The sequence below is a fragment of the Trachypithecus francoisi genome, unplaced genomic scaffold (assembly GCF_009764315.1).
Source record: "Trachypithecus francoisi isolate TF-2019V2 unplaced genomic scaffold, Tfra_2.0 Contig01585, whole genome shotgun sequence".
NCBI classification, from domain to species: Eukaryota; Metazoa; Chordata; class Mammalia; order Primates; family Cercopithecidae; genus Trachypithecus; species Trachypithecus francoisi.
Genome location: NW_022681444.1, coordinates 9,486,474 through 9,509,074, shown reverse-complemented (window position 1 = coordinate 9,509,074; position 22,601 = coordinate 9,486,474). Strand labels below are relative to the sequence as shown.

The 22,601-nt window shown below is 46.5% G+C and overlaps 1 protein-coding gene across 11 annotated transcripts in view; it reads left to right on the top strand.

Annotated features, from left to right (window-relative positions):
• RAPGEF1 (Rap guanine nucleotide exchange factor 1) overlaps positions 1-22,601 on the top strand; it is a 166,609-nt gene that overhangs the window by 79,559 nt on the left and 64,449 nt on the right. For 8 of the 11 annotated variants that reach the window (XM_033194513.1, XM_033194497.1, XM_033194565.1 and 5 more), the window contains exons 2-5: positions 8,354-8,493; positions 9,061-9,174; positions 16,452-16,630; positions 21,540-21,696. In XM_033194513.1, the coding sequence (XP_033050404.1) occupies positions 8,354-8,493; positions 9,061-9,174; positions 16,452-16,630; positions 21,540-21,696 (590 nt within the window). The remainder of the gene's footprint in view (positions 1-8,353; positions 8,494-9,060; positions 9,175-16,451; positions 16,631-21,539; positions 21,697-22,601) is intronic. The other 3 variants (XM_033194546.1, XM_033194576.1, XM_033194537.1) reach the window with 1 other exon arrangement.

Genomic DNA, 22,601 nt, shown 5'->3' with positions numbered 1-22,601 from the left:
CATCCCTGGTGAGAGATTAAGCTGAGACAGAAACCACTGCTAAGTTGGGATCCCAGCTGCTGCTACAAGTGACACAGAAAGAAGGCCAGTTGATAGCCACATTTGTCAGCAACAGGCAGAGACGATTGTGAAGCCTGGCCGAAGGGCAAGTTAAAAATTTAACAGTGAAATATTGGCATATTGGCATCTGGCAGACCACTTTGGAAGACATTGGGTTGGGCTTTGGTGTCTTTTTGTTCTGCTTGGTTTTCTGTTGAGACATGATTCTGTGAGCAGGCTACATCCTCTCCTCCAGCCCATCCTCTTTCTCTCGCCATAGAGAAGGACTTTCATCCGACAGCCAGATCTGTGGCCTGCGATGTTGCCCAGGAAAGTGGCTGCTGTTGTTAACATCACAGTCATTTATACAGAAATTGGTTGTGAGCTCATATAAGCCACCCTGCCTCTGGAAGGAATGACTAGCAGATTAGTCATTGGGTGTCTCTGACCTCGGGGTAAATGTCACATGGAGCAAGAGTCTGAGGCTTTCTGTTCTTAAGTTCAGGTGAATTTGAAGTTCTTCTCACAGATTGGATAGATCACAATAAAATAAACCAGCATATGGCATTTCCAGGTGAAGGAGGACTTTCGTGTCCTTTCTTAGACATGGCCATGTGGGAAAGTGTGTATGTCTGGCAACCCCAGGTATCGGGAGGAATATGGAGCAACTAGGACTCTCCTAACCTTGCTAGTGGGACTGTAACATGGAAGAGCCACTTGGGAGAATCGTTTTGCAAAATCTGTAAGAATCAGTGTGGCATATGCCCTACAGTCCAGCCATTCTGCTGTTAGAGGACTCTTGGCATGTGTTCCAGGAGACATGTGTGAGCAGCATTGTTTGTGAAAGCAAAAATGCTGGAAGCAACCCAGTGTCCACTGACAGGAGAGCAGATAGATAAAGCTGGGCTTATGGAATCTACAGAATTTCTCAGCATTGAAAACGAAAGCACTGACACACTCCAGCATGCCTGAGTGTCAGGCCTGCTGTTGAGGAAAAAAAGCAAGAGCGTGAGAATCTTTACAATATGCCATCACTTCTGTAAAGTTCACAGACTTATAAGTTAAACTGTATGTGTCAATATAAACTATCCAGAGAAGTAAGGGATGGTAAGTCTGAAAGTTAGAGTCGGGCTGCCCGTAGGGAAGAGGCGTGGCTGCAGAGGATCGCGTGGCGGCACCAGTGGAAGGAATCCATCTGCTTCTCGAGCTGCACCATCCAGCGTGCCGGTCACCAGCCCCAGGGGCTGTTTAAATTACACAGTTAACTCACAGTTCAGTGCCTCAGCCACAGGCAGGCCTCAGTAGCCACTAGTGCCTGTCGTGTTAGACAGTTCAGGTACTGGCTGCCTCCATCGCTGCAGAAGGTTCTGTTTGATAGGCCAGATGGTGGGTGCCTGGATTTGATTCATTCTGTATAACTTGTATATATTTATTTGTATAAAATCTTTAAATTTTTTGTTTTAACTTCAGTTCTAGAAAATTACTAAAAAGAGGCATATACAAAATCGACAGTGTAACTTCCTAAGTGTGAAAAGCAGGGAAATAGCAAGAGAGTGGTCAGTGGCACTGCCTGAGATGCAGCAGTCATGTGGGAGCACTCCCTTCACGTCGCCCTCCACCCCAGATGATTGACATGCATGAGACAGGGGCAGGGAGAGTGTGTCTGTCTGTCTGTCTGGAGCCGCTGGCAAGATTGCCCTCGCAGCAGTGTTCATGCGAGGGCACCTGTGGTTTCCTCCCCACCCTGCTGTTGCAAGGCATTATAGTACCTCCTCAGCACTCAAAGGCATAGTGTGAATGACCTTGAAAATCACCTGAAGCCTGTGCTGCTAACCCAAGGTTTCAAGAAGAATGTGACAAGTATACTGTCCTAGTTAGTGCTATCCTCGATTTCCAGCGTTGAGAAGGTTGGTTGTCATTTGAAAGAATCTCTCCTCTCTGCCTGATTTATGACTTCTTGTGCTAGAGCTGAGTGTTCTGAGGCAGATACCCTGAAGAGGGAGATGTATTGGTAGGCACTGCACTGTCTTTAGGTGCTGACATGGTTTCCCAGCTGTGCCCAAGGCAGACGAGAATTGTGAGTGCAATAATAACCCTCCTGAGTTCCGTCAACAGCTCATGGGCAGAGGTGCCCTTGGATGGTCCCTGCCCTTGCCGGAACCTGAGAGGGTTTTTGGTGATCGATCTCCACGCCTCACTTGTCGACCCCAGTTCCGCCCTGGTCATGATGGTGTAGTTGTGAATCTTGCCACCGCCTCAGCCCCATGCCTGCCCTAACAGCAACTCAGGGCAGTAGACAGTGGAGAAAGCGGAAGTTGGCTCACCCAGCCTGAAGATCTTTGACCGCCAGAGAACCCATGCATCCTGCCCAGACTTCCCCATTTGTGTCTGCTTTCCCTGCTTTCAGTCTTACTTAACAGGGTAGAAGTCGCATGGATTAGGAAACTGCTCTGACAGCCCATCTGACTTGGAAACCTGCCTGGTGAGGGAAGAAGCTGTGTCTTTTAGGGACACTGTAGGGCCGCCATCAGAAGACATGGGGTAGGGACAGCAATAGGATCCATATGCAGGAAGGCAGGTTAAACCAAAGAGGGAAATAGACTAATAGGCTAAAGGCCAGATTGAGACTTCTGGTTCAGTGCCAAAGGAAGAGAAGAGTGGGCATTTATAAGGTCCTCATTTACTTAGGATAGTGAGTTAAATATTCAGTGTTGCCAATTAACTGGATGAAGATCTGGAAGCAGTTGGGAAATAAGAATTCAGAATCGATCGACCTTGCTATGCATCCACGCTCCTTGTGTTGAGCAGGTGCCATGTGTCAGACATTTTGTGAAATACCTTATTGCATTATCCACAGTAAATATCTCATTTAATCTACATCACGTCAGCCATCTCAAGAAATACAATGTTATCTCACTCATTTTCCAGACAAAAAATGGAAAGATTTAGAGAGATGATATCTAAGTATTTTAATGCAAGCATTCTGACTCCAGTGCATACCCCTTTAAAAGAGATGGGTTCTTGCTATGTTGCCCAGGCTAGCGTCCAGTGGCTGTTCATAGGCACAATGATAGCACACTACAGTGCTAAAATCCTGGACTCAAGCAATCCTCCTGCCTCAGCCTCCCACGTAGCTGGGACTACAGGCATGTACCAACAGGCCCGGCTAACAGGTGCACACCCTCTTAAGCATCATGTGAAGGATTAGACTGTTCACATCCATGTTGAAGTATAAAGAAGGAATTATAAACTATAAATGGGATCCACCCTGCTTGGGTGAGAGAGAGAGAAGAGGCAGGACAGAGGGGAGCGGGACAAGTGGCACCATCCCAGTTCACTTGAATGCCAGGGATGACTGCTGACATATGAGGGCTGGTGTTGAGAGCCTCCTGACCCTGTTGAGCTGTTCCAGGTGAGCTAGCCAGGTGCAGCAGCTTCCTGTTGACTTGTGTCCCCATCTGGGGACTAAGAAGGGCTTTCTGCAGCTCTGGCCAGCACACAGCTGTGAAGCTGTTTGGTTTGACCACATGTGAATGTGGGTCAGGCCCTGGCTTTTCTCTTTGGTCCAGAGCACCGTGTGTGCCTAGGTAATTTGCAAAGGGTAGATAGTTTATCTGATCCTGCCTGGCCACCTGGAAGGTCTTTAACAAAGGAATTGAACTTCAGCCTTGTTAAGTCACGTGCAGCAGTAGTAGACACAGTGAGAGCTGTGTAGTGCAAGGTGCTATGCTGTTTATTCAGAGGGTGGTTTTGTTTTCTGTTTTGTTTGGTTGTACTAAATTGCTGGAAAAACTTGACAGAGGGAGTTCTTTTTATTTTTAAAACTATAGGTATTTATTTTTCCATTGCGTAGGACAGTATTTTCTTCCTTAATTTTCAGCCAATTTCAAGTATTTTCTGCTGTTACTAAAGAAGCAGTCTTCCTCCTGGGATATTTTTGTTGTTGGTTGATTTCTTCATTTGTTGAATGTGTGTTTACTGATTATCTTCTGTGGGCCAACTACCATGTCAGCACTGGGAAAACAGGCATGAACAAGACAGGTGCAGTCCTCAGGGAACTTGTCCCCTGAGCCTTAATTTTTTTTGAGGCAGGGTCTCGCTGTGTTGCCTAAGCTGGAGTGCAGTGCTCACTGTAGCCTCTAACTCCTGGGCTCAAGCAGTCCTCCCACCTCAGCCTCCTGAGTAGCTGGGACTACAGGTGTGCACCACCATGCCCAGCTAATATTTTGTAGGTGCACCACCATGCCCAGCTAATAGGTAGACAAAGTCTCACTCTATTGCCTAGGCTCCGACTCCTGGGCTCGAGTGGTCCTCCCGCCCCAGCCTCCCAAAGTGCCGGAATTACAGGTGTGAACCACCACGCCCAGCCAAACTTGCATTCTTGTGAGGAGACAGGTGTAAATAAATCAATTAATAAGATATTTTCAGACTCTGGAACAGGTTGTAATAATGCTGAGATGAAGGAAGACTGCCAGTGGGCTTTTTTTTTTTTTAATAGCTTTATTGATATTTAATTCACATATCATACAATTCATTCAAAAAGGGTACAGTTCTTTTTTTTTTTTTTCCTTATAATTCACTGGGCCTACAACCATCACCAGATTCTAATTTTAGAATACTTCATACACCAGGAGAAAAAACTCCATACTGATTACAGCAGCCCTCTCCATCTCTCGGCCCCATCCAGTCTTAGGCAACCACCAGTCTACTTTCTGTCTCTATGGATTTGCCTGTTCTGGACATTTCAAATGAATGGAACCATACAATACATGGTCTTCTGTGGCTGACTGCTTTAGCTTAGATAATGTTTTCAAGGTTGAACTGTGTTGTGGCTGATTAGTACTTAATTTCTTTTTATTGCCAAATAATATTCCATTGTATGGATGTAATACATTTTATTTAGTCATTCACAAACATGTGGACATTTGCGTTTTTCCCACCTTTGGCTATTATGAATAATGTTGCTGTGAACTTTCCTTTGACTTACCTGTACAAGTCACATGGATTTAGGCTTTCATTTCTCTCGCAAATGTGCCCAGGAGTGGAATTTCTGGGTCACGTGTCAACTCTGTGATCGTGTGAGAAACTGCCTGACATTTTCCAAAGCAGGGAAACCATGTTACATTCCTACCAGCAATGTGTGGGGCTTTCAGTTCTCTAGTCCTCACTAACAGTTGATACTGTCTTTTTTATTAGACCTAGTGTGCGTGAAGCGTTACGTTCCCTTAATGGCTAATTATGTTGACCGTCTTTCTGTGTGCTTATTGCCAATTTGTATATCTTCTTTGGAGAATGTCTGCTCCAATTCTTTGCCCATTTTACATTGGGTTATATGCCTTTTATTCTAGAGCTGTAAGAATTTTTTAATTTTTTCTGTATACAAGTCCCTTATCAGGTATAGCTGGCCCTCCATACCCATGGGTTCTGCAGCCTCTGATTCAACCATTTTCATGGTTCAAAAATATGCAGGGAAAAACAATAAAAATAACAGTACAATAATGCAAATTTTAAAATAAAGTAACTATTTACATAACATTTACATTGTATTAGGTATCATAAGTAATCTAGAGATGATTTGAAGCATGTGGAGGATGTGTGTGCGTCATACACAAATATTCCGCTGTTTTATATAAGAGACGTGAACATCGTGGATTTTGATCCCTGAAGGGGATCCTGGAACCAAGCCCCTGAGGATGCTAAGGTTCATATGATTTTCAAATAGAGTCATGCTCTGCATAACAACATTTCAGTTAGTGACAGACCACATATCAGGCAGACCACATTATAACATATATAAGGCAGACCACGTTATAATCTTTTTTTTTTTTTTTTTGAGGCGGAGTCTTGCTCTGTCACCTGGGCTAGAGTGCAGTGGCCGGATCTCAGCTCACTGCAAGCTCCGCCTCCCGGGTTTATGCCATTCTCCTGCCTCAGCCTCCGGAGTAGCTGGGACTACAGGCGCCCACCACCTCGCCCGGCTAGTTTTTTAGAGACGGGGTTTCACCGTGTTAGCCAGGATGGTCTCGATCTCCTGACCTCGTGATCCGCCCGTCTCGGCCTCCCAAAGTGCTGGGATTACAGGCTTGAGCCACCGCGCCCGGCCCAAAGTGCTGGGATTACAGGCTTGAGCCACCGCGCCCGGCCATAATCTTATGGTCCATAAGATTATCATAGAGCTGAAAAATTCCTGTCGCCTCGCCTGATGTAGCCATCATAACATTCAACGCAATGCATTACTCATGTGTTTATGGTGATGCTGGTGTCAGTGCACGGCGCATATGGTTATGTACAGTACATAGTACTTGATAATGATAATAAATGACTATGTTACTGGTTTATGGATTTGCTGTACTTTTTATCATTATTTGAGAGTATGCTTCTGCTTACTAAAAACAAAATATTAACTGTAAAACAGCCTCAGGCAGATCCTTCAGGAAGTGTTATAAAAGAAGGCATTGTTAGGCCGGGCGCGGTGGCTCAAGCCTGTAATCCCAGCACTTTGGGAGGCCGAGACGGGCGGATCACGAGGTCAGGAGATCGAGACCATCCTGGCTAACACGGTGAAACCCCGTCTCTACTAAAAAAAATACAAAAAATTAGCCGGGCGAGATGGCGGGCGCCTGTAGTCCCAGCTACTCGGGAGGCTGAGGCGAGAGAATGGCGTAAACCCGGGAGGCGGAGCTTGCAGTGAGCTGAGATCCGGCCACTGCACTCCAGCCTGGGCGACAGAGCGAGACTCCGTCTCAACAACAACAACAAAAAAGTTTAAAAATGAGCCAGGCATTGTAGCACTTGCCTATCATCCTAGCCACTCGAGAGGCTGAGGCAGGAAGATGTCTGAGCCCAGGAATTCCAGGCTACAGTGAGCTGTGATCACATCACTGCACTCTAGTCTTAGCCAAAGAGTGAGACCCCGTCTCAAAAAAACAAAAGAAAAATACTTTGTACAGCTGTACTATGTGTTTATATTTTAAGCTATTACAAAAGAATAACTTTTTTAATTAAAAGTTTATAAAGTAAAAAAGTTCTAGTAAGCTAAGGTTAACTTATTGACGACAGAACATTTTAAAAATAAATTTAGTGTAGGTTAAATGTGCCACGGTTATAAAATTTACCCTGGTGTACAGGAGTGTCTTAGACCTTCACATTTACTCCCTGATTCACTCAGAGCAATTTCTAGGCCTGCAGCCTCCATTCATGATAATGCCCTTCACAGGTGGAATTTTTAATCTTGTATACCATTTACAGTACATCTCCTACATCTAGATGTGGTTGGATACACACATACCATTATATTGCAGTTGCCTGCAGTACTCAGTACAGTACCGTGCTGTACAGATGTGTGGTCTCGGAGCAATGGGTATTACTCCATATAGCCTAGGTGTGCAGTGGGCTATCCCATCAAGATTCATTTGAGTATACTCTGTGACATTTGCACAACGAAGTCGCCTAATGATGCATTTCTCAGAACTTATTCCTGTCCTTGAGCAGTACACGACGGTATTTTCTTTCATCCTGTGGGTTTGTTCATTTTCTTAGTAGTAGTATTTGCAGTGCAAAAGGTGTTAATTTTGATGAAGTCTAATTTTCTGTTTTTTAATTTTGTTACTTGTGCTTTTGGTTTTGTATCTAAGAAAACATGGTCAAATTCAAGGTCACAAAAACTCCTGTTTTTTTTTTTCTGAGAGGTTTACAGTTGTAACTCTTACATTTAGGTCTGATCCAGTTCAATGTCAGATAGGAGTGGCGAGAACAGATGTCCTAGTCTTAATTCTTGATCTTTGGGGCAAGTCCTTCAGTCTTTCACCATGGGTTTTTCACCAAGGGTTTCACCAAGGGTTTTGAACACCTTTCTTCTTGTTCAGTCACTGCTGCCAACTCCAGAGCTTTGCACCTGTCACTTGTTGCAGTTTCCTAAAGAGTGAAGAGATTGATTCGAAAGGGCCTTCCTTTCCAGTTCTCACCTCCTACACATCTGTGATTTGACTGGGTGTTCTTTTGTCTTAGCCAGTTCCCTTGGATATTAGTTAGATCATCACACAAACTCTCTATGGACACTTGGGAATATTTGCAAGTTCTTTTTCCATATTTATTTGGACTGCCTTTGATTTCCACAATTCCTTGGTGAAAATTGCAAAAATTGAAGCATGTAAGCAGAAATGTTTTGTAATGGATCCATACGTCCTTTCCTTTGAAACCCTCAACAGCCAAGAAAAAAGATGGGTTTGGGGACGTTGCTCATTTCCACAAAAGGTCAGTGAACCGTCGCTTCTTCCCACTCCCATCTAACAGTCAGTACCCTCTCTGTTTTCAGACTCTCAGCGTTCTCATCTCTCTTCCTTCACCATGAAGCTGATGGACAAATTCCACTCACCCAAAATCAAGAGAACGCCATCAAAGAAGGGAAAACCAGCTGAGGTGTCCGTAAAGATTCCAGAGAAGCCTGTGAACAAAGTAAGCTGACTCTAGGTGTTTCTCCTGGCCTCACCTGCTTCAAGCAGTATGAGTTTGTGCGATTTGTATGTTCCTTCCCTGGGGATTCAGCTTTCAGTGATTCATACCTACTTGGTAGCATTCCATGGGCGGGACCTTTGGTGTCCTTATAAAATAAGAACCATTAGGATGGTGAGTGTTTGCCATGTTAGCCAAGCTCAGTTGACTAGGACAGTTCTCCTTTTCCAGCTATGTCATCCTCTGGGCATTTAAAACAGCTCAGCACATCATGTCCACACCCCAGGCTGCTGCCTCCCTGCCCTGCAGTTCCCTACGTTGCCTTGGCGCACACTCAAACACAGGGAACTTTGTGATGTCCAGAACATCCATCATTCGGCTTTAGGGCCTGTGCTCTGAAACATGCAAACCCCTTGAGACCCAGCCAAAGATGTCCTCAAGAGTTAGTGGCCTCAGCAGGGCCAGTCAAGCCAGATATGTTGAAACAGCTATTGACTTTCATCAACCCCTCCCTTCAGCCTCAAACAGCCATTTCAAGCTCTGTAGGAATCCAGGTTTCCTCTCTTCCAGGAGGCAACAGACAGATTTCTACCAGAGGGCTACCCTCTCCCCTTGGATCTGGAGCAGCAGGCAGTAGAATTTATGTCCACCAGTGCTGTGGCTTCCAGGTCTCAAAGGCAGAAGGTCAGTGTAACATTAAGAACAATTGGGTTTGCCTTGCCTTCTACTGCAGAATCCTGGTCCATGGTTTTGGGGATGGAAAAAAAATCTGTTGCACTATTATTATGTTCAACTGGGTGGTGACTGTGGGCTGAATTGTTCAGGAAAGAGTCCAAGGGACCTTGGATAAAAGTGAGAGTTTATGCAAGGTCCCATGATCTTTGGAGAGAGCTTTGTGGCAGAAGCTCAGGGATTCTTTCTGGGGTTGGTTTGGGTGTGCTGCTTGGGTCCAACGGGTTCCGGGGGATGTGGGCGAGTCTCATCTCTCAAGACCAGCTGTTCCTTGAATTGCTAAGATGATCTGAATAGTTTAGAAGGGAAGAGGCTTCTGAAGCCTTCGAGTGCTTTCTTAGCCATCTCTCAAGGCTGGTGGAGTGCAGTGAGACCGCCGCATAACCAAGTGCTCTCAGAGCCACAGACACCTGTGTCCCTAACATTTGTGGAGCCTTTTCTTGGCCCAGTGCTGAGTGCTTTACATGTGTCCTCTTACTTATCTTCATAGCAACCCTGATGTATGGAAACTTATTTTGCCAAAAAGGAAACTGGATCTATAGAAATATTAAGCATTTAGCCAAAGTCACACAGCAAAATGTTGGCGAAGTTAAGATTTGAATGCAGGCTGTCTGACGTCAGAGTCTGAATTCTTGAGATGCTACATTTCCTCTTTATGAAAGACAGAATTTTTAATATGTCGTGAATTTAAATATTAATCCTGACTCGTTACATAAAAATAAAACTAGGCTGGGCACACTGGTTCACACCTGTAATCCCAACACTTTGGGAGGCTGAGGCAGGTGGATCACTTGAGGTCACGAGTTCAAGACCAGCCTGGCCAACATGACGAAACTCCCTCTCTACTAAAAATACAAAAAAAAAAAAAAAATTAGCCAAGCATAGTGGCAGGCGCCTGTAATCTCAGCTACTTGGGAGGCTGAGGCAGGAGAATCATTTGAACCCGGGTGGCGGAGGTTGCAGTGAGCCGAGATCGTGTCACTGCTCTCCAGCCTGGGTAACAGAGTGAGACTCTGTCTCCAAAAAATAAATAAATAAAATAAAACTAAACTTAGTAATGTAAAATAAAACAAACCTTGTAGACAGATGTTATTAATCCTTTAGTGCTTATCCAAAGTATAATTTCTGTGTAGCAGAACTACAGTCACAGCCATCAGTTTAACGCAGCTGGTACAAGCTAGCCTGTTATTTAAATACATAATTCTTGAATTTTGCAATTCATCTATTTTTGGTTTTTATGTTGACCAGCAGAATATCTTAAAATTTTAGTTAAAAGTGGAGGAAAGTAAAGGTTTTAAATCTAATAGTCTTTTGTTGAAAAATAGTTTTTCTTGCCCCCTCTTTTAACAAAAGGTGGCTGACAAGAGGGAAACAGTCAGTGTTTGCCAGATTGATCTAAATTCCAGATTGAAGAATAATACAGTAGATTTGGTCTGTGCCACAGTTATTTTTTATTACAACCTGTTTATAACCTCTTGTAGCCGAGTTAGTATTAACTACAAGTAGAGTGTAATTGTCATCCAACACTAGTCCAGGCAGGCAGAGTAAAATGATTCACTTACTAACAACGTTATTCTGCTAGTGAACTCTGATATGAAACTGTTCAGCCACTCAATTCCTGGGATTTCCCTGCTTTTTGTTGTTGTTGTTTTTGTTGTTTTTTGTTTGTTTGTTTGTTTTGAGACAAGAGTCTCTGTCGCCCAGGCTGGAGTGCAGTGGAGCAATCTTGGCTCACTGCAGTCTCCGCCTCCCAGGCTCAGGCAGTTCTCCCACCTCAGCCTCCCGTGTAGCTGGGACTACAGGCGTCCTCTACCACTCCTGGCTAATTTTTGTATTTTTAGTAGAGACGGGGTTTTGCCATGTTGGCCAGGCTGGTCTCAAACTCCTGACCTCAAGTGATCTGCCCACCTCATCCTCTCAAAGTGCTGGGATTACAGGCATGAGCCACCGCACCCGGCCGGGATTTTCCCCTTTGTTCATTTTTCCAAGAGAGATCATGGAGAAAAATTCAGTGCTAAAGTATACCCCTCATTTAGTGGGGTGCCTGTAAACCCCAAGGGCCATTTGGCAATGTCTGGAGACATTTTTGGTTGTTGCCATAGGAAGGCAAAGCAGATGTTACTGCTTCTAGTGGGTAGGGGTTGGGAAGCTGCTAAACATCCTGCAATATACAGGACAGGACAGTCCCCACATACAACAAAGAATTCTCTGCCCCAAAATGTCAGTAGTGCCAAGAGAAATCTGTTCTGTAGCAAGGAGCTATAGGTGCGATCTTCACCCAAGAAGGAATGTTATCCCCTTTTTCATCATTGCCCATTAGGAAGGGCTGGATGACTGTGCTCTGTCCCAAGCCACCTGTATGGGACAAGTAAATGCAAACCTGTTGCTTTGTGGAGGCCCATGGACAGAACCAGAAGCGTTGAGAAACCTGCCAGAGTATGTGGACTTAGAGGATTATGTCCAAGAAACCTTGCAGTGGGTCTGTCATCTGCTGCCCTCGTTGATTATTCATTAGCTCTCTTACCACTTAGGGAGTGATTACATACATTCTTATTTTACTTCAGGTCGTATACATGGCTTTCCCTGCTCAGATACGAGGGAAATGGAAGTGCAGGGAGATGAAAGTACATTTTCAGATTCGCTGCCACTTCTCAAGGGCTCCTCCTTGCCCCAGCCCTGTCCTGGGTGGTTTCAGACATGCTGTCTTATTTACTCCTCACCATAATTGTGTGGGAAAGCTTTTATTATTCCACTGTGCAGACAGTGTTGGCCCTGGTGCACCTTTTCTTCATCAAAATCTGTTTTTCTTTTTTTTTTTTTTTTTTTTTTTTTTGAGTTGGAGTCTCGCTCTGTCGCCCAGGCTGGAGTGCAGTGGCGTGATCTCGGCTCACTGCAAGCTCTGCCTCCCGGGTTCACGCCATTCTCCTGCCTCAGCCTCCTGAGTAGCTGGGACTACAGGCGCCCGCCACCGCGCCGGCTAATTTTTGTATTTTTAGTAGAGACGGGGTTTCACCATGGTCTCGATCTCCTGACCTTGTGATCCGCCCGCCTCGGCCTCCCAAAGTGCTGGGATTACAAGCGTGAGCCACCGCGCCCGGCCCAAAATCTGTTTTTCTCACTATATTCTGTTGTCTTCCCAGACTGATTCCATATTAGCAGTCTCTTGCATCTTCTTAGTGAATTTTAAAATTCAGAGTACATTGTGATGAGCTTCTAAACTTTTTTGCAACCTTTTAACAAGTCTAGCCGTAAGCTGCAGTGCTAAAGTGGTAGAGGAAATTTAGCCACATACTGGGAGTCCAAAGGTATAATTACAGTGAGCAGTGAGCAGGGGGTCCTGGGAGGTGTGAGTGCCCCATCTCTGAGGGCATTTGGACAGAAGTTGGATCCCAGGGCTCTTGGGTGGATTCCTGAAAGCCCTTCCCCTTCAGCTCTTCAGATCTCATGAAATAGAAGCAGGGAGCTGCTGCTGCCGGACAGCCTGGTGGCAGGTGGTGATTTGGTGCTCTCATTGTAACCAATATCTGTGTTAGCCATGTCTTCTTCCTAGGCCTCACTGTCCTGGGCTAATGGAGAAGAATGATGCTGCTTTGTCTTTTTTTTTTAAATCCTACAATTCTAGTGTTTTGTTATACTGATTGTGACTTGCCCTCCCCTCACTCTCCAGCTTAACCCACATTTTCTGGTTACACTGTCCTATAGTGTGGAAATGAGGCTTGCGTTGCTGTGGAGAGGGGAGGCACCAGGGCTGCAGATGGGACAAAGAGTGACAGGGCAAGTTGGAGTGTCCCGGATGCAGCACAGCTGTGGGGAGAGAAGCATCTGGAGAGGAGGCCAGTGTTCCTCACCCCGCCATCTCCTGTGACAGCACATGGCTGTGGAGCCACAGCCTGGGCGTCAGGAATGAATATGACCCACAGGGCAGGAAAGGCGATGGAGGTTTTCTGTCCACCTCTGCCATCTTGATCTTAGTTTACTCGTTTATTAAATGAGATCTTTAGACCAGGGGATCTCAAATCAACCTTTGAACTTCAGCACATTTCTGATCTGGTCTTTCTTTTCCTCTCCATCTCTCCAGGCTCTGAACTCAGTCAGACCAAGTTCAAATTCCGTATCTGTCACTACAGCTGTGTGTCCTTGGGCAAGTTGCTTAACCTCCCCCACACCCCACCAAGCCTCAGTTTCCCCACCTGTGAAATAATAGTATCCACTTCACAGGGTGGTTGTAACCTTCAAACAAAATAGCCTGTGTAAAATCCATAGCACGGTGGGTGCCTCCATGTCCCCGATGAATGGCAGCTACGATCTGGCCTGTTTCTTCCCTTTCAGATGTTCCCATCCTAGGCCCTCTTTCTCTGCTTTATTACTGCCAGGTATATGGTGTCTGGTGTTGGTATAGTGTCTGTTAAATGTTGTGAACCACTTCCATATGCATTCTCATTCAGTCCGCCACAGTCACCTCTTTAGTTACATGGGGCAGATGTTATTCTCCCTATTTTGTGCATGACAAGCACGAAGCCCAGTAGTTGGCCTTGTCTCTAAGCCATCCCCAGACACAGACAGCCTGATTTAGTTTCCAGGCTTATGTGGACCAATGATGGCAACCCATCCCTCACAGCAGGAGGGGTGCACAGGTGAACGCACCTGCCCTCGGGTTATGCAACGAGGCACCTTCAGCAAAGCCAAGGCATGGAGTCCCCAGTCCGAACCAGTGCTGGATGTGGGTGTGTAGCTGTGAACTCTCACTGCCAGCTGCATTCACAAGGAGCCCCAGCTTGACAGCTGAAAGGCTGGAGAATGCACAACACTCAGAGGCCATTAATTCTGGGAATGGAATCTGAGTTCTCGGAGGCAGCCTGGCTGTGCTACATTACATTGTTGGCTCCTTTAGGAGGAGCCCAGGGCAGTCCGACCCTTTTTTTTTTTTTTTGAGATAGAGTCTCACTCTGCCACCCAGGCTGGAGTGCAGTGGCCATATCTCAGCTCACTGCAAGCTCCGCCTCCCATGTTTATGCCATTCTCCGGCCTCAGCCTCCCGAGTAGCTGGGACTACAGGCGCCTGCCACGTCACCCGGCTAGTTTTTTGTATTTTTTGGTAGAGACGGGGTTTCACCGTGTTAGCCAGGATGGTCTCGGTCTCCTGACCTCATGATCCCATGAGGGCCTCCCAAAGTGCTGGGATTACAGGCTTGAGCCACCGCGCCCGGCCAAGCAGCCTGACTCTTAAACGGCTGATTTGATCTCTCCGCAATGGCAGAAAAACTCTCTGCTCTGAAGTGCCTAGCCGCTTTCGAGTGCCTCCCATCTTCAGATTAGCCACTTTCTCCCCAGCAAACCTGATGACGCATTTTCTTAAAATGTTTCCTGTTCCTCACCAAGTTTCATCATTGGTGGTCTCTAACACTTTCTGATGTGCTAAGGTGGCAGTGTTACTGTCATAGTCCTCTTCTTGCCTGGCTGACTGTGGCTTTAGGCACATCTGAGGTCTGTTGGCACTGCGACTCCTTCACCCTCAGGTTCCACCCTGCCCCAGGCAGATGACATGAAGCAGAGAGCTCTGGTCCACAAGGTGGAAAAGCAAGCGCCCAGCCTCTTGGGAACAGACCATAAACAAATCTGTCAGGTAGTGAAAAGAGAAGAATAAAGCCAGGGCTCAGGACCCAGGGATGGGGATGAGGAGGGGGCACTTCCGCCACCCGCGGAGAATTGTGTCTTCTGGTCTATGGGACACCTTCTGGGAAAGACTCTATGGAAGAAATGACCCGGTCTTTTGCACATTGTCTGACTAAAAGTAGCCATTTATAGATTTTTCTTTTGACATTCCCATGAAATAAAAGCCTCCACTATTGAACTGTTTTATACTTAAAATGATATCTGCACCTTTTTTTAAACTTTTTTTTTTTTTTTAATTGAGACAGTGTCTCACTATGTTGCCCAGGCTGGTCTTGACTCCTGGGCTGAAGTGATCCATCCGCCTTGGCCTCCCAAAGTGCTGGGATTATAGGTGTGAGCCACCTCACCTGGCCAGTCTGCACTGTTTTAGAAGAAAAGAGCTAGTGTTCAGAATCATAAGTACTTTTTATTAATTTCTACCATTTGTTTGTATATTTATATTGTTTAAATCACCTTTTTCTAGAAATTATCTTCTTGCCCTCAGTTGTTTTTATTTACATCCTCTAGACTTCTGAGATCCTGCAGGTGGCTGTTTGCCTCATACACGCCCCTCTTAATTTGCACTAGACATGTAATTGACTACTTGAGTACACTGTCCATTTTGGGATTTATCCATTCTGTAGACTACTCTTTTTTTTTTTTTAAAGGACAACCTCCCAAACCAGAACAGGTTCAGAGATTCCATTTCTGTAGATTACTCTCCGCCTCCTTCCCCTGCCAGCCAGCTGAGACCTGGATCATTGACATCTGGGCAAGTAGAGGGGAAGTTGGAGAGAAGAACAAAAGGGGTGTGTAGACCCACCAACTGGATCCACGGCCCCCCACGGTCAGGGAGAAAAGCTTGGGGTTGTGGCTTAAGCACTGGAAAGCGCAGGGCTCTGTATTTTCTCTTTCTCTCAGGAGCAGAGGGAGCATGAATGCTGCTGGCGCCTGCTGCATGAGTAGCCATTGAATCTTGAGAAGCAGTGTCATCTACTCTGGCTTCTCTGCCTTCTCTCCCCAGACTTCCTGCCCCTTCTAGCTGTGGGGACTTCAGTGGGGTGAACAATCTGAGAACCTAGTGAGGAGTCCTCAGGGAATGGGTTTCAGCCCTTCATGCCCTGGACTGGTCTTACACAGTCCCTCAGATCTTTGAAACAAAAGCCTGGAGTTTCTGGATGTGATTTACAGGATACAGATGTACCATGGACCTTGACTGTTGCTTCTCCAAGTTATCAGCAAACTAGTCCTCACTCTACTTAATGGGGTCAGTGGTGGTCTGTCAGTGTGGCTGATGAGGACAGACAGGAGAAGTGGTTTTCAAGACCTCAGAGTCTGGAAAGGGAATTCAGAAATTTCTGGATGAGCTTTCTTGGTCCAAGCCCCCTTCTTCCTTCAGCTCTACCCTCCGTCTCCTGATTACAGTCCTTAGAAAAATGACCTGGCTTGGTTTCTGTAGCAAGAGCCTTTCCATTCCTATCGATCTCAGGCTGGTTTAAAGAAAATGTTCCTTTATTTTTTCAAAATAGCTCCCTTTAATCTCTCTCCTCCTCCTTATGCTGAACGTCTCCTTTCAGAACCTGAGCTGGCTGGAGGAGAAAGAGAAGGAAGTTGTCAGTGCCCTGCGCTACTTTAAGACCATTGTGGACAAAATGGCAATTGATAAGAAGGTACTGGAGATGCTTCCAGGGTCAGCCAGCAAGGTGCTGGAGGCCATCTTACCCCTGGTGCAAAACGATCCTCGAATTCAGCACAGGTGAGTGGCTCTGACGTCCTTGGCTGTATCAGAACAATGGAAGCCTTGGAGGCATCTTGGTTTGGTGGCACTGGAAACTCAAGGTTCCTAGGAACAGTCAGGAAAAGGACTCCATCACCTCTCATCCTTCCCCTGACCCATCCCCCCACAACTGTCCCTTGATGCCATCTCAGAGTTGAGGTCACTATTACTCCTGAAGCCCGGGACACATCTCTGCCATCCCTAGGGATGTGGCCACAGTGTAAGTTTGTGGTCATTTCTTTGCCTTAGCTCATTGGCAGTAGTCACATTGGTTTGGATACGTTTCTCCTGAAGCCGTCAATCACCTAACATGTCCACTCAGTCCTATCAGTGTCCAGCTGCTTAGATGATTAGGCCAAGAGAGGCAGGTAGGGAAGCCCTGTTAGAGTGTGGGCCGCGCAGCGCTTAACTGTGTCAAGCCAGGACACCTCCCAGACTTGGAGCCTGGATTCACTGCAGGTGGGGGGAGCCTGTTTTGAATGAAACTTTTTGAGTTTCATTATCTGTCAGCTGGAAGCTACTGTTTCCAGTCATCACCCGAGGCCCGGACTGAAGAGCACCAGCAGGGCCTCCACCTGCATGAGGCTCTTCGCAGGCTTCACTGGCAGGAGCTGGACTGCAGGCTCACAAGCTAAGAGTTTTCTAGTACCTTAGACCTTGGGGGTTACACAGCAGCCTGGAGGCTGCACGGGGAGGCAAAGAAGCATAAGCTGGGAGAGAGAGGAGGGACCCTGTGGACCAGCGCCATTACTGGGGTTATTGGGTCCAGGGCGGGCCTTATCCAAACAGGCCTCCTGCAGTGAGCTTTAATTGGTGGGTTTAAAGCAAGCAGGCATGCGTTCAGGAGGCGCAGCCTGTGACTAAGAGGTGGTTACTTTAAGTTCTCAGGCAAATGGTCTGTTTAAAGGAGCAGTAGGTAAGCCGGGAGCCAGCCTGCTGGCGGGCAGAGATGCCTGTAGTTTCTGTCTGGCCACCGGCTAGAGCCAGTCAGGTGGGATGTAGTATTAGGAACCTTGTCAAGGGTTCGTGAGCCCTACTTCTGGTATGAGAAAGCTAAACATATTTTAAAACAGATGCTGAGGCAACATAAAATTACAAGCACTCCGTGCAGGGGACATGGAGCGAGCCTTTACCCCAGGAAGCTTTTGTTGGGTAATACTTTCATTGCTGGAGTGCATTTTCCTCTTACAGGTTAGTTAGCAGCTTGTCCTGTATTTATTGTTAAATGTGAAAAGAAAAGCAGTGCCAAATGTAATCTGAAATGAAAGCCTAGCAGGAGCTTTTTCTGAAGAGGCTGGCGCATTTTTTTGTTTTTCTTCCATGGTACCTGTTCAAGATAAATGCTTCTCTGTCACAATTCCCCAAGATGGCTTAGTGTTCATTTAGCCCCGTGAGGCTAAGCTTTTATGAACTGCTTTCAGAACTTGGCAATGAAGTTCATAGTTTTCTTCTTCTGGGGGATAAAGCAAATAATGTCTTTATTTACAAGAAACTCTGCCCTGGCGCTTCCACCCTGGAGTTTCAGCTGACCCGTGGAGACTGTGGTCTTCTGGCCAGAAGCTCGCTGGCACTGGTTGGTGACAGGGAGGAAGCAGGACATGCTTGTCTTCACTCTGTCTTTCCCAGAGTCAATCAAGCTTCAGCTCGTAGAAGGGTTCGGTGCTGGGCTCCTGGAAGTGAATGGCGACATCATGCCACAGTCAGATGTATGGATGCCCTTTTAGAACATGTTCTAGTGGACCTGGTCTCAAGTGGTGGTCTCTGCCTTGGAAGAGTTAAAGCCTAGTTGAAACAAATCAGCTCCCTCTGTTCTGTGATACAGCCCTTGTTTTATGGTACAGAGAGGAAGCTCTGTTGGAGTCTGAAGAAAGGAGAGCTACGTGGGTGTTGGACTTGATCTGATGAAACCTCGACTGGGTAGTTCTTGGAGCCCGACCTGAGGGAAAGCAGCAGTTGGATTAGCAGTGGGGGCAGGAGAACAAGAGCAAAGGAACTGAGGCCACTGGGCCTGGTGTGTCCCAGGGAGGGGAGGGCAGCGATTCGGGCAGTCATGGGCAGAGGGTATACGTCCTAGGGCGTGGATGAGAGGGGAACAGTGGGAAGAGGGGAGTGATCACTTCACCCTGCACCCTCAGGCGCTAAGCCTCTTTGGGAGAGTCCAGGATAGTGTCCCCTGGACCCTCACACCCAGAGTGTGGTGCTGCTAGCAGTCTTGCTTCCCGGATCCAGGGCGCTGTTTGGAGGTAGGTCACTTGCAAACTCTGGGTAAGAATTGATCAGGTCACATGGTAATGGCTGGGGGTATTTTGTGTCTGTTGAGGGGTGGCTCTGAATTGACATTGAATGTCTAGAACCATTTCCTAGAGGAGAAAATGGGAAGTGCCTGGGTGTGGCTGTAAGGACCCATGAAATATGGTTTGTTTTCTGGTAGTCCTTTGACTAATCCTGTTGAAGGGGTTTTCCTTCTGAAATTCTTTCAGGCTAGTGGAGGTGGCTTTTTGGTCTCCCACAGTGATTGGAAATACCTCCTCAGATGCTCCTTTTAGATGCTTTGCATTATCTCTTTCCTCCCTAAGGGCAGTTTGCTAGCTGGAAGGTCCTTTCCCGTTTCTTCTGCGAGGTGGGTCCTTGCAAGCAGGCCCTTTGCCGCCCTCACCTCAGTTCCTGGGACGGTGATAAGCTGGCTTCCAACAAGCAGCTGGCTCTTAGCATGAGCTGTGAATGGAGGATTCCCGAGTGAGGCACCCGGAGGCCCATATGAGAGCAACAGTTACACTCGTCACACACGGAGGGCTTTGCTCCATTGTGGAAATGAGCCAGCAGCTGGGCCTCAGATGGCATTTTTATAGTCCTCAACTCTCCTTCCTTTCTTATGTCTTAGACCCTTGACACAGGAATCTTCTGCTTCCAAGCTAATGACAGGAAGGCTGGACATTTCCAGCACCTTCAGGGAAACGTTAGCATCCAATGCAGGCAGAAAGGAAGTAGTGAATAAAAGCGTTTCACGCCGGGCGCGGTGGCTCAAGCCTGTAATCCCAGCACTTTGGGAGGCCAAGACGGGCGGATCACGAGGTCAGGAGATCGAGACCATCCTGACTAACACGGTGAAACCCCGTCTCTACTAAAAAGTACAAAAAAACTAGCCGGGTGAGGTGGTGGGCGCCTGTAGTCCCAGCTACTCGGGAGGCTGAGGCAGGAGAATGGCGTGAACCCGGGAGGCGGAGCTTGCAGTGAGCTGAGATCGGCCACTGCACTCCAGCCTGGGCGACAGAGCGAGACTCCGTCTCAAAAAAAAAAAAAAAAGGCGTTTCACCTCTTTCACCTCCCCGTTACCAGCAGTGTAACAGTGAGATGCTTTCTCCGGTGGAATCCTCCTGCAGCACCTCGGGAAGGCCGCGGGCTTCTGTCAAGAGGCCTCACCTGGCCTTGCCAGGAAGCAGAGCGAGGTCCAGCCCCGCCGTTAGAAGCACATTCCCCTGCAGGATGAGATTAGCTCTGGTCCAAAACCCCAGGAGAGACTGTGGGGTCTTTGTTTTCCCCTCTCCATCCTCTTTCCTAAGAGAGTAGTTCCAACAACAAATACTTTCCATCCATATCATCTTCGAAAGTAGCCCAATCCTGGCTTTCTCAGGGTTCCTTTGGGAATTTTGTTTGTTTGTTTCTAATGGACTTGATAAGTTTGCTTTCATTCTTTTCAAAAGAAAAAGAAAGTTTGCTTCCGACCCTTTCCTTCTGTTGGAACATGCAGAGTGGAACGCCTGGCTAAATGGAAACTTTAGATCCCTTGCAATAATTGTTTCCTCCGTACCTGATTCTGAAGAGCTTCTCATTAAAGCCCTATTTGGTTCACATTTCTGTTTTAAGTGGCTTTGTTTTTAGAACTTGTTTAAATCCTATCTTACAATATTATATATTTTCCTCAAAGTTACATCTTTGGCTCCTAAATGTCTGCATCATTTTGGTTTTTTTTTTTTTTTTGGACTAGAGGAGGTTTCAGCACATAAATTTTCCATATTGTTGCTCTTCCTCTGTTATAATTGTTTGAAATGGAAAAATAATCCTTTCCACAATTCCTAGGGAAATTAGTTATTTAAAAATGTGTGAAAGATGTAAGCACCTCCATTTGACTGCTACTCTACGATCACTGAGGCACTCAGGGCTTCTGTTCGTGGGCGCTGGCATCACGGTATAACTGGTAGTGTGGTGCCACACACACACACACACACACACACACTCACTCACTCATCTGCGTTCCCACCCTCACATCCCCACCACCATCACAGGCCCCCTCGCCCCTGATTTACTATCCTCAAAATAGTCTTCACTCGTGCGCTCCTGACGTCCGTCTCATGGTTATAATGCAGAGGATGATGAAGCTGGCCCCCTGACGGAGGAGTTCCAATAAACTGCAGACCTGTTTTGAGCTCATGACTGTTAAAATCCCGCAAACCTGTCGGCTCCTTGTGGCACATCTAAAATAGATTTTATTCTAATTGCTGAAAGTCAGTATACACTCCCTGGACCTAGTCTAGTGATTAGCAGCTAGAAGGAAGGGAAGATGGGGCACTCCTTGAGACATGTGATCAGAATCTTGTAGAAGGATGTGAAGTTTGAAAAAGCATCTTAACTATCGTGGTGGAATTTTTGTAATGTTCCATTTTGAAAATGAAAAAATTTTGAAACGCAGATTAGAATATAAAGCTCCACAAAATCTTTGTTGGATGTAAGGAAAAAGGCTCATGGGAGAAGTTTGCTTATTAAAAGGCGGTGTGGATTTTGCACAAAGAAAGATGGGGAAACACACCCTCGTCACCGAGAAGCTGGCTCTGTGCTAAGTGATGGTCATGCTTTAGGTTTTCTTTTTTTTCCATTCTTCTCTTCCCTGTAGCTCAGCCCTCTCTTCCTGCTATAGCCGAGTGTACCAAAGTCTCGCCAACCTCATTCGCTGGTCTGACCAAGTGATGCTGGAAGGTGTGAACTCAGAAGACAAGGAGATGGTGACGACTGTGAAGGGGGTCATCAAGGCCGTGCTGGATGGAGTGAAGGTACCGGTGCAGGTTCCAGACAGTCCCGGTCAGGGACTTAGAGCAGCCTGCCTGCTGGTGCTTGTCACATACGATCTTGCTCCTAACCTTCAAACATGAGAATGTCTTTCTGCGTCTCTGGTGTTGGTGCGCTGTATCCCATAACTACTTACTTCTCTCAGGACTGGTGCAAATGGCTCTTATGGAAAAGCTGCCCAGAGCCGTCAGCCCTTACTGAGCATTGCCTTAAATCTTCAGTGAGCCTTCGTAGCATTGTGCTAGCTGAGCATGCCTACCAGCTAGACAAAATGCAATGGAGATCATTTTCACAATGACTTTAAGCAAAGCTCCCAGCATGTCATATCAGTGCTACCTTTTCATATTCTGGGAACTTCTAGGATTCTTGGTAGAAAAGCAGGAGTGAGTTGAATAAGAAATGGAACTTTCTATATTTACTTGACACCCATGATGTGGTCTGTGTATTTGCTATCCAGAGAAGTCAGAAACGGCGTAAGAAATTATGAATCCTAGTTAAGATGGGAAGCAAAGGCCATAGAGGGTCTGGAATTGGGATCAGGGGGACAAATCCTAATAGAGAAAATAAGTCCTAGTGGATGGGGAGCAAGACAGAACGTTGGACATGAACCATTGGGTCTCTTTGGGTCAGGGCCAGGGCTGCAGGCAGCAGGGCAGTGGAAACCCCACTGTTGTGTGAGGCCGTATAATGTAGTAGAAAGGGGGCCAGCCTTAGCGCCTGGATAGATCTGAATCCCAAGTTCATCACTTGCTATGAACTTGAATAAGTCTATGAACTTGAACAATTTACTCAGCTGCTCTGCACCTTAAGTAACTCATTGATAAAATAGGGATAATAATAGCATTGTGCATCGCAGGGTTATAGGAAAAATTACACTAGTCAATACACA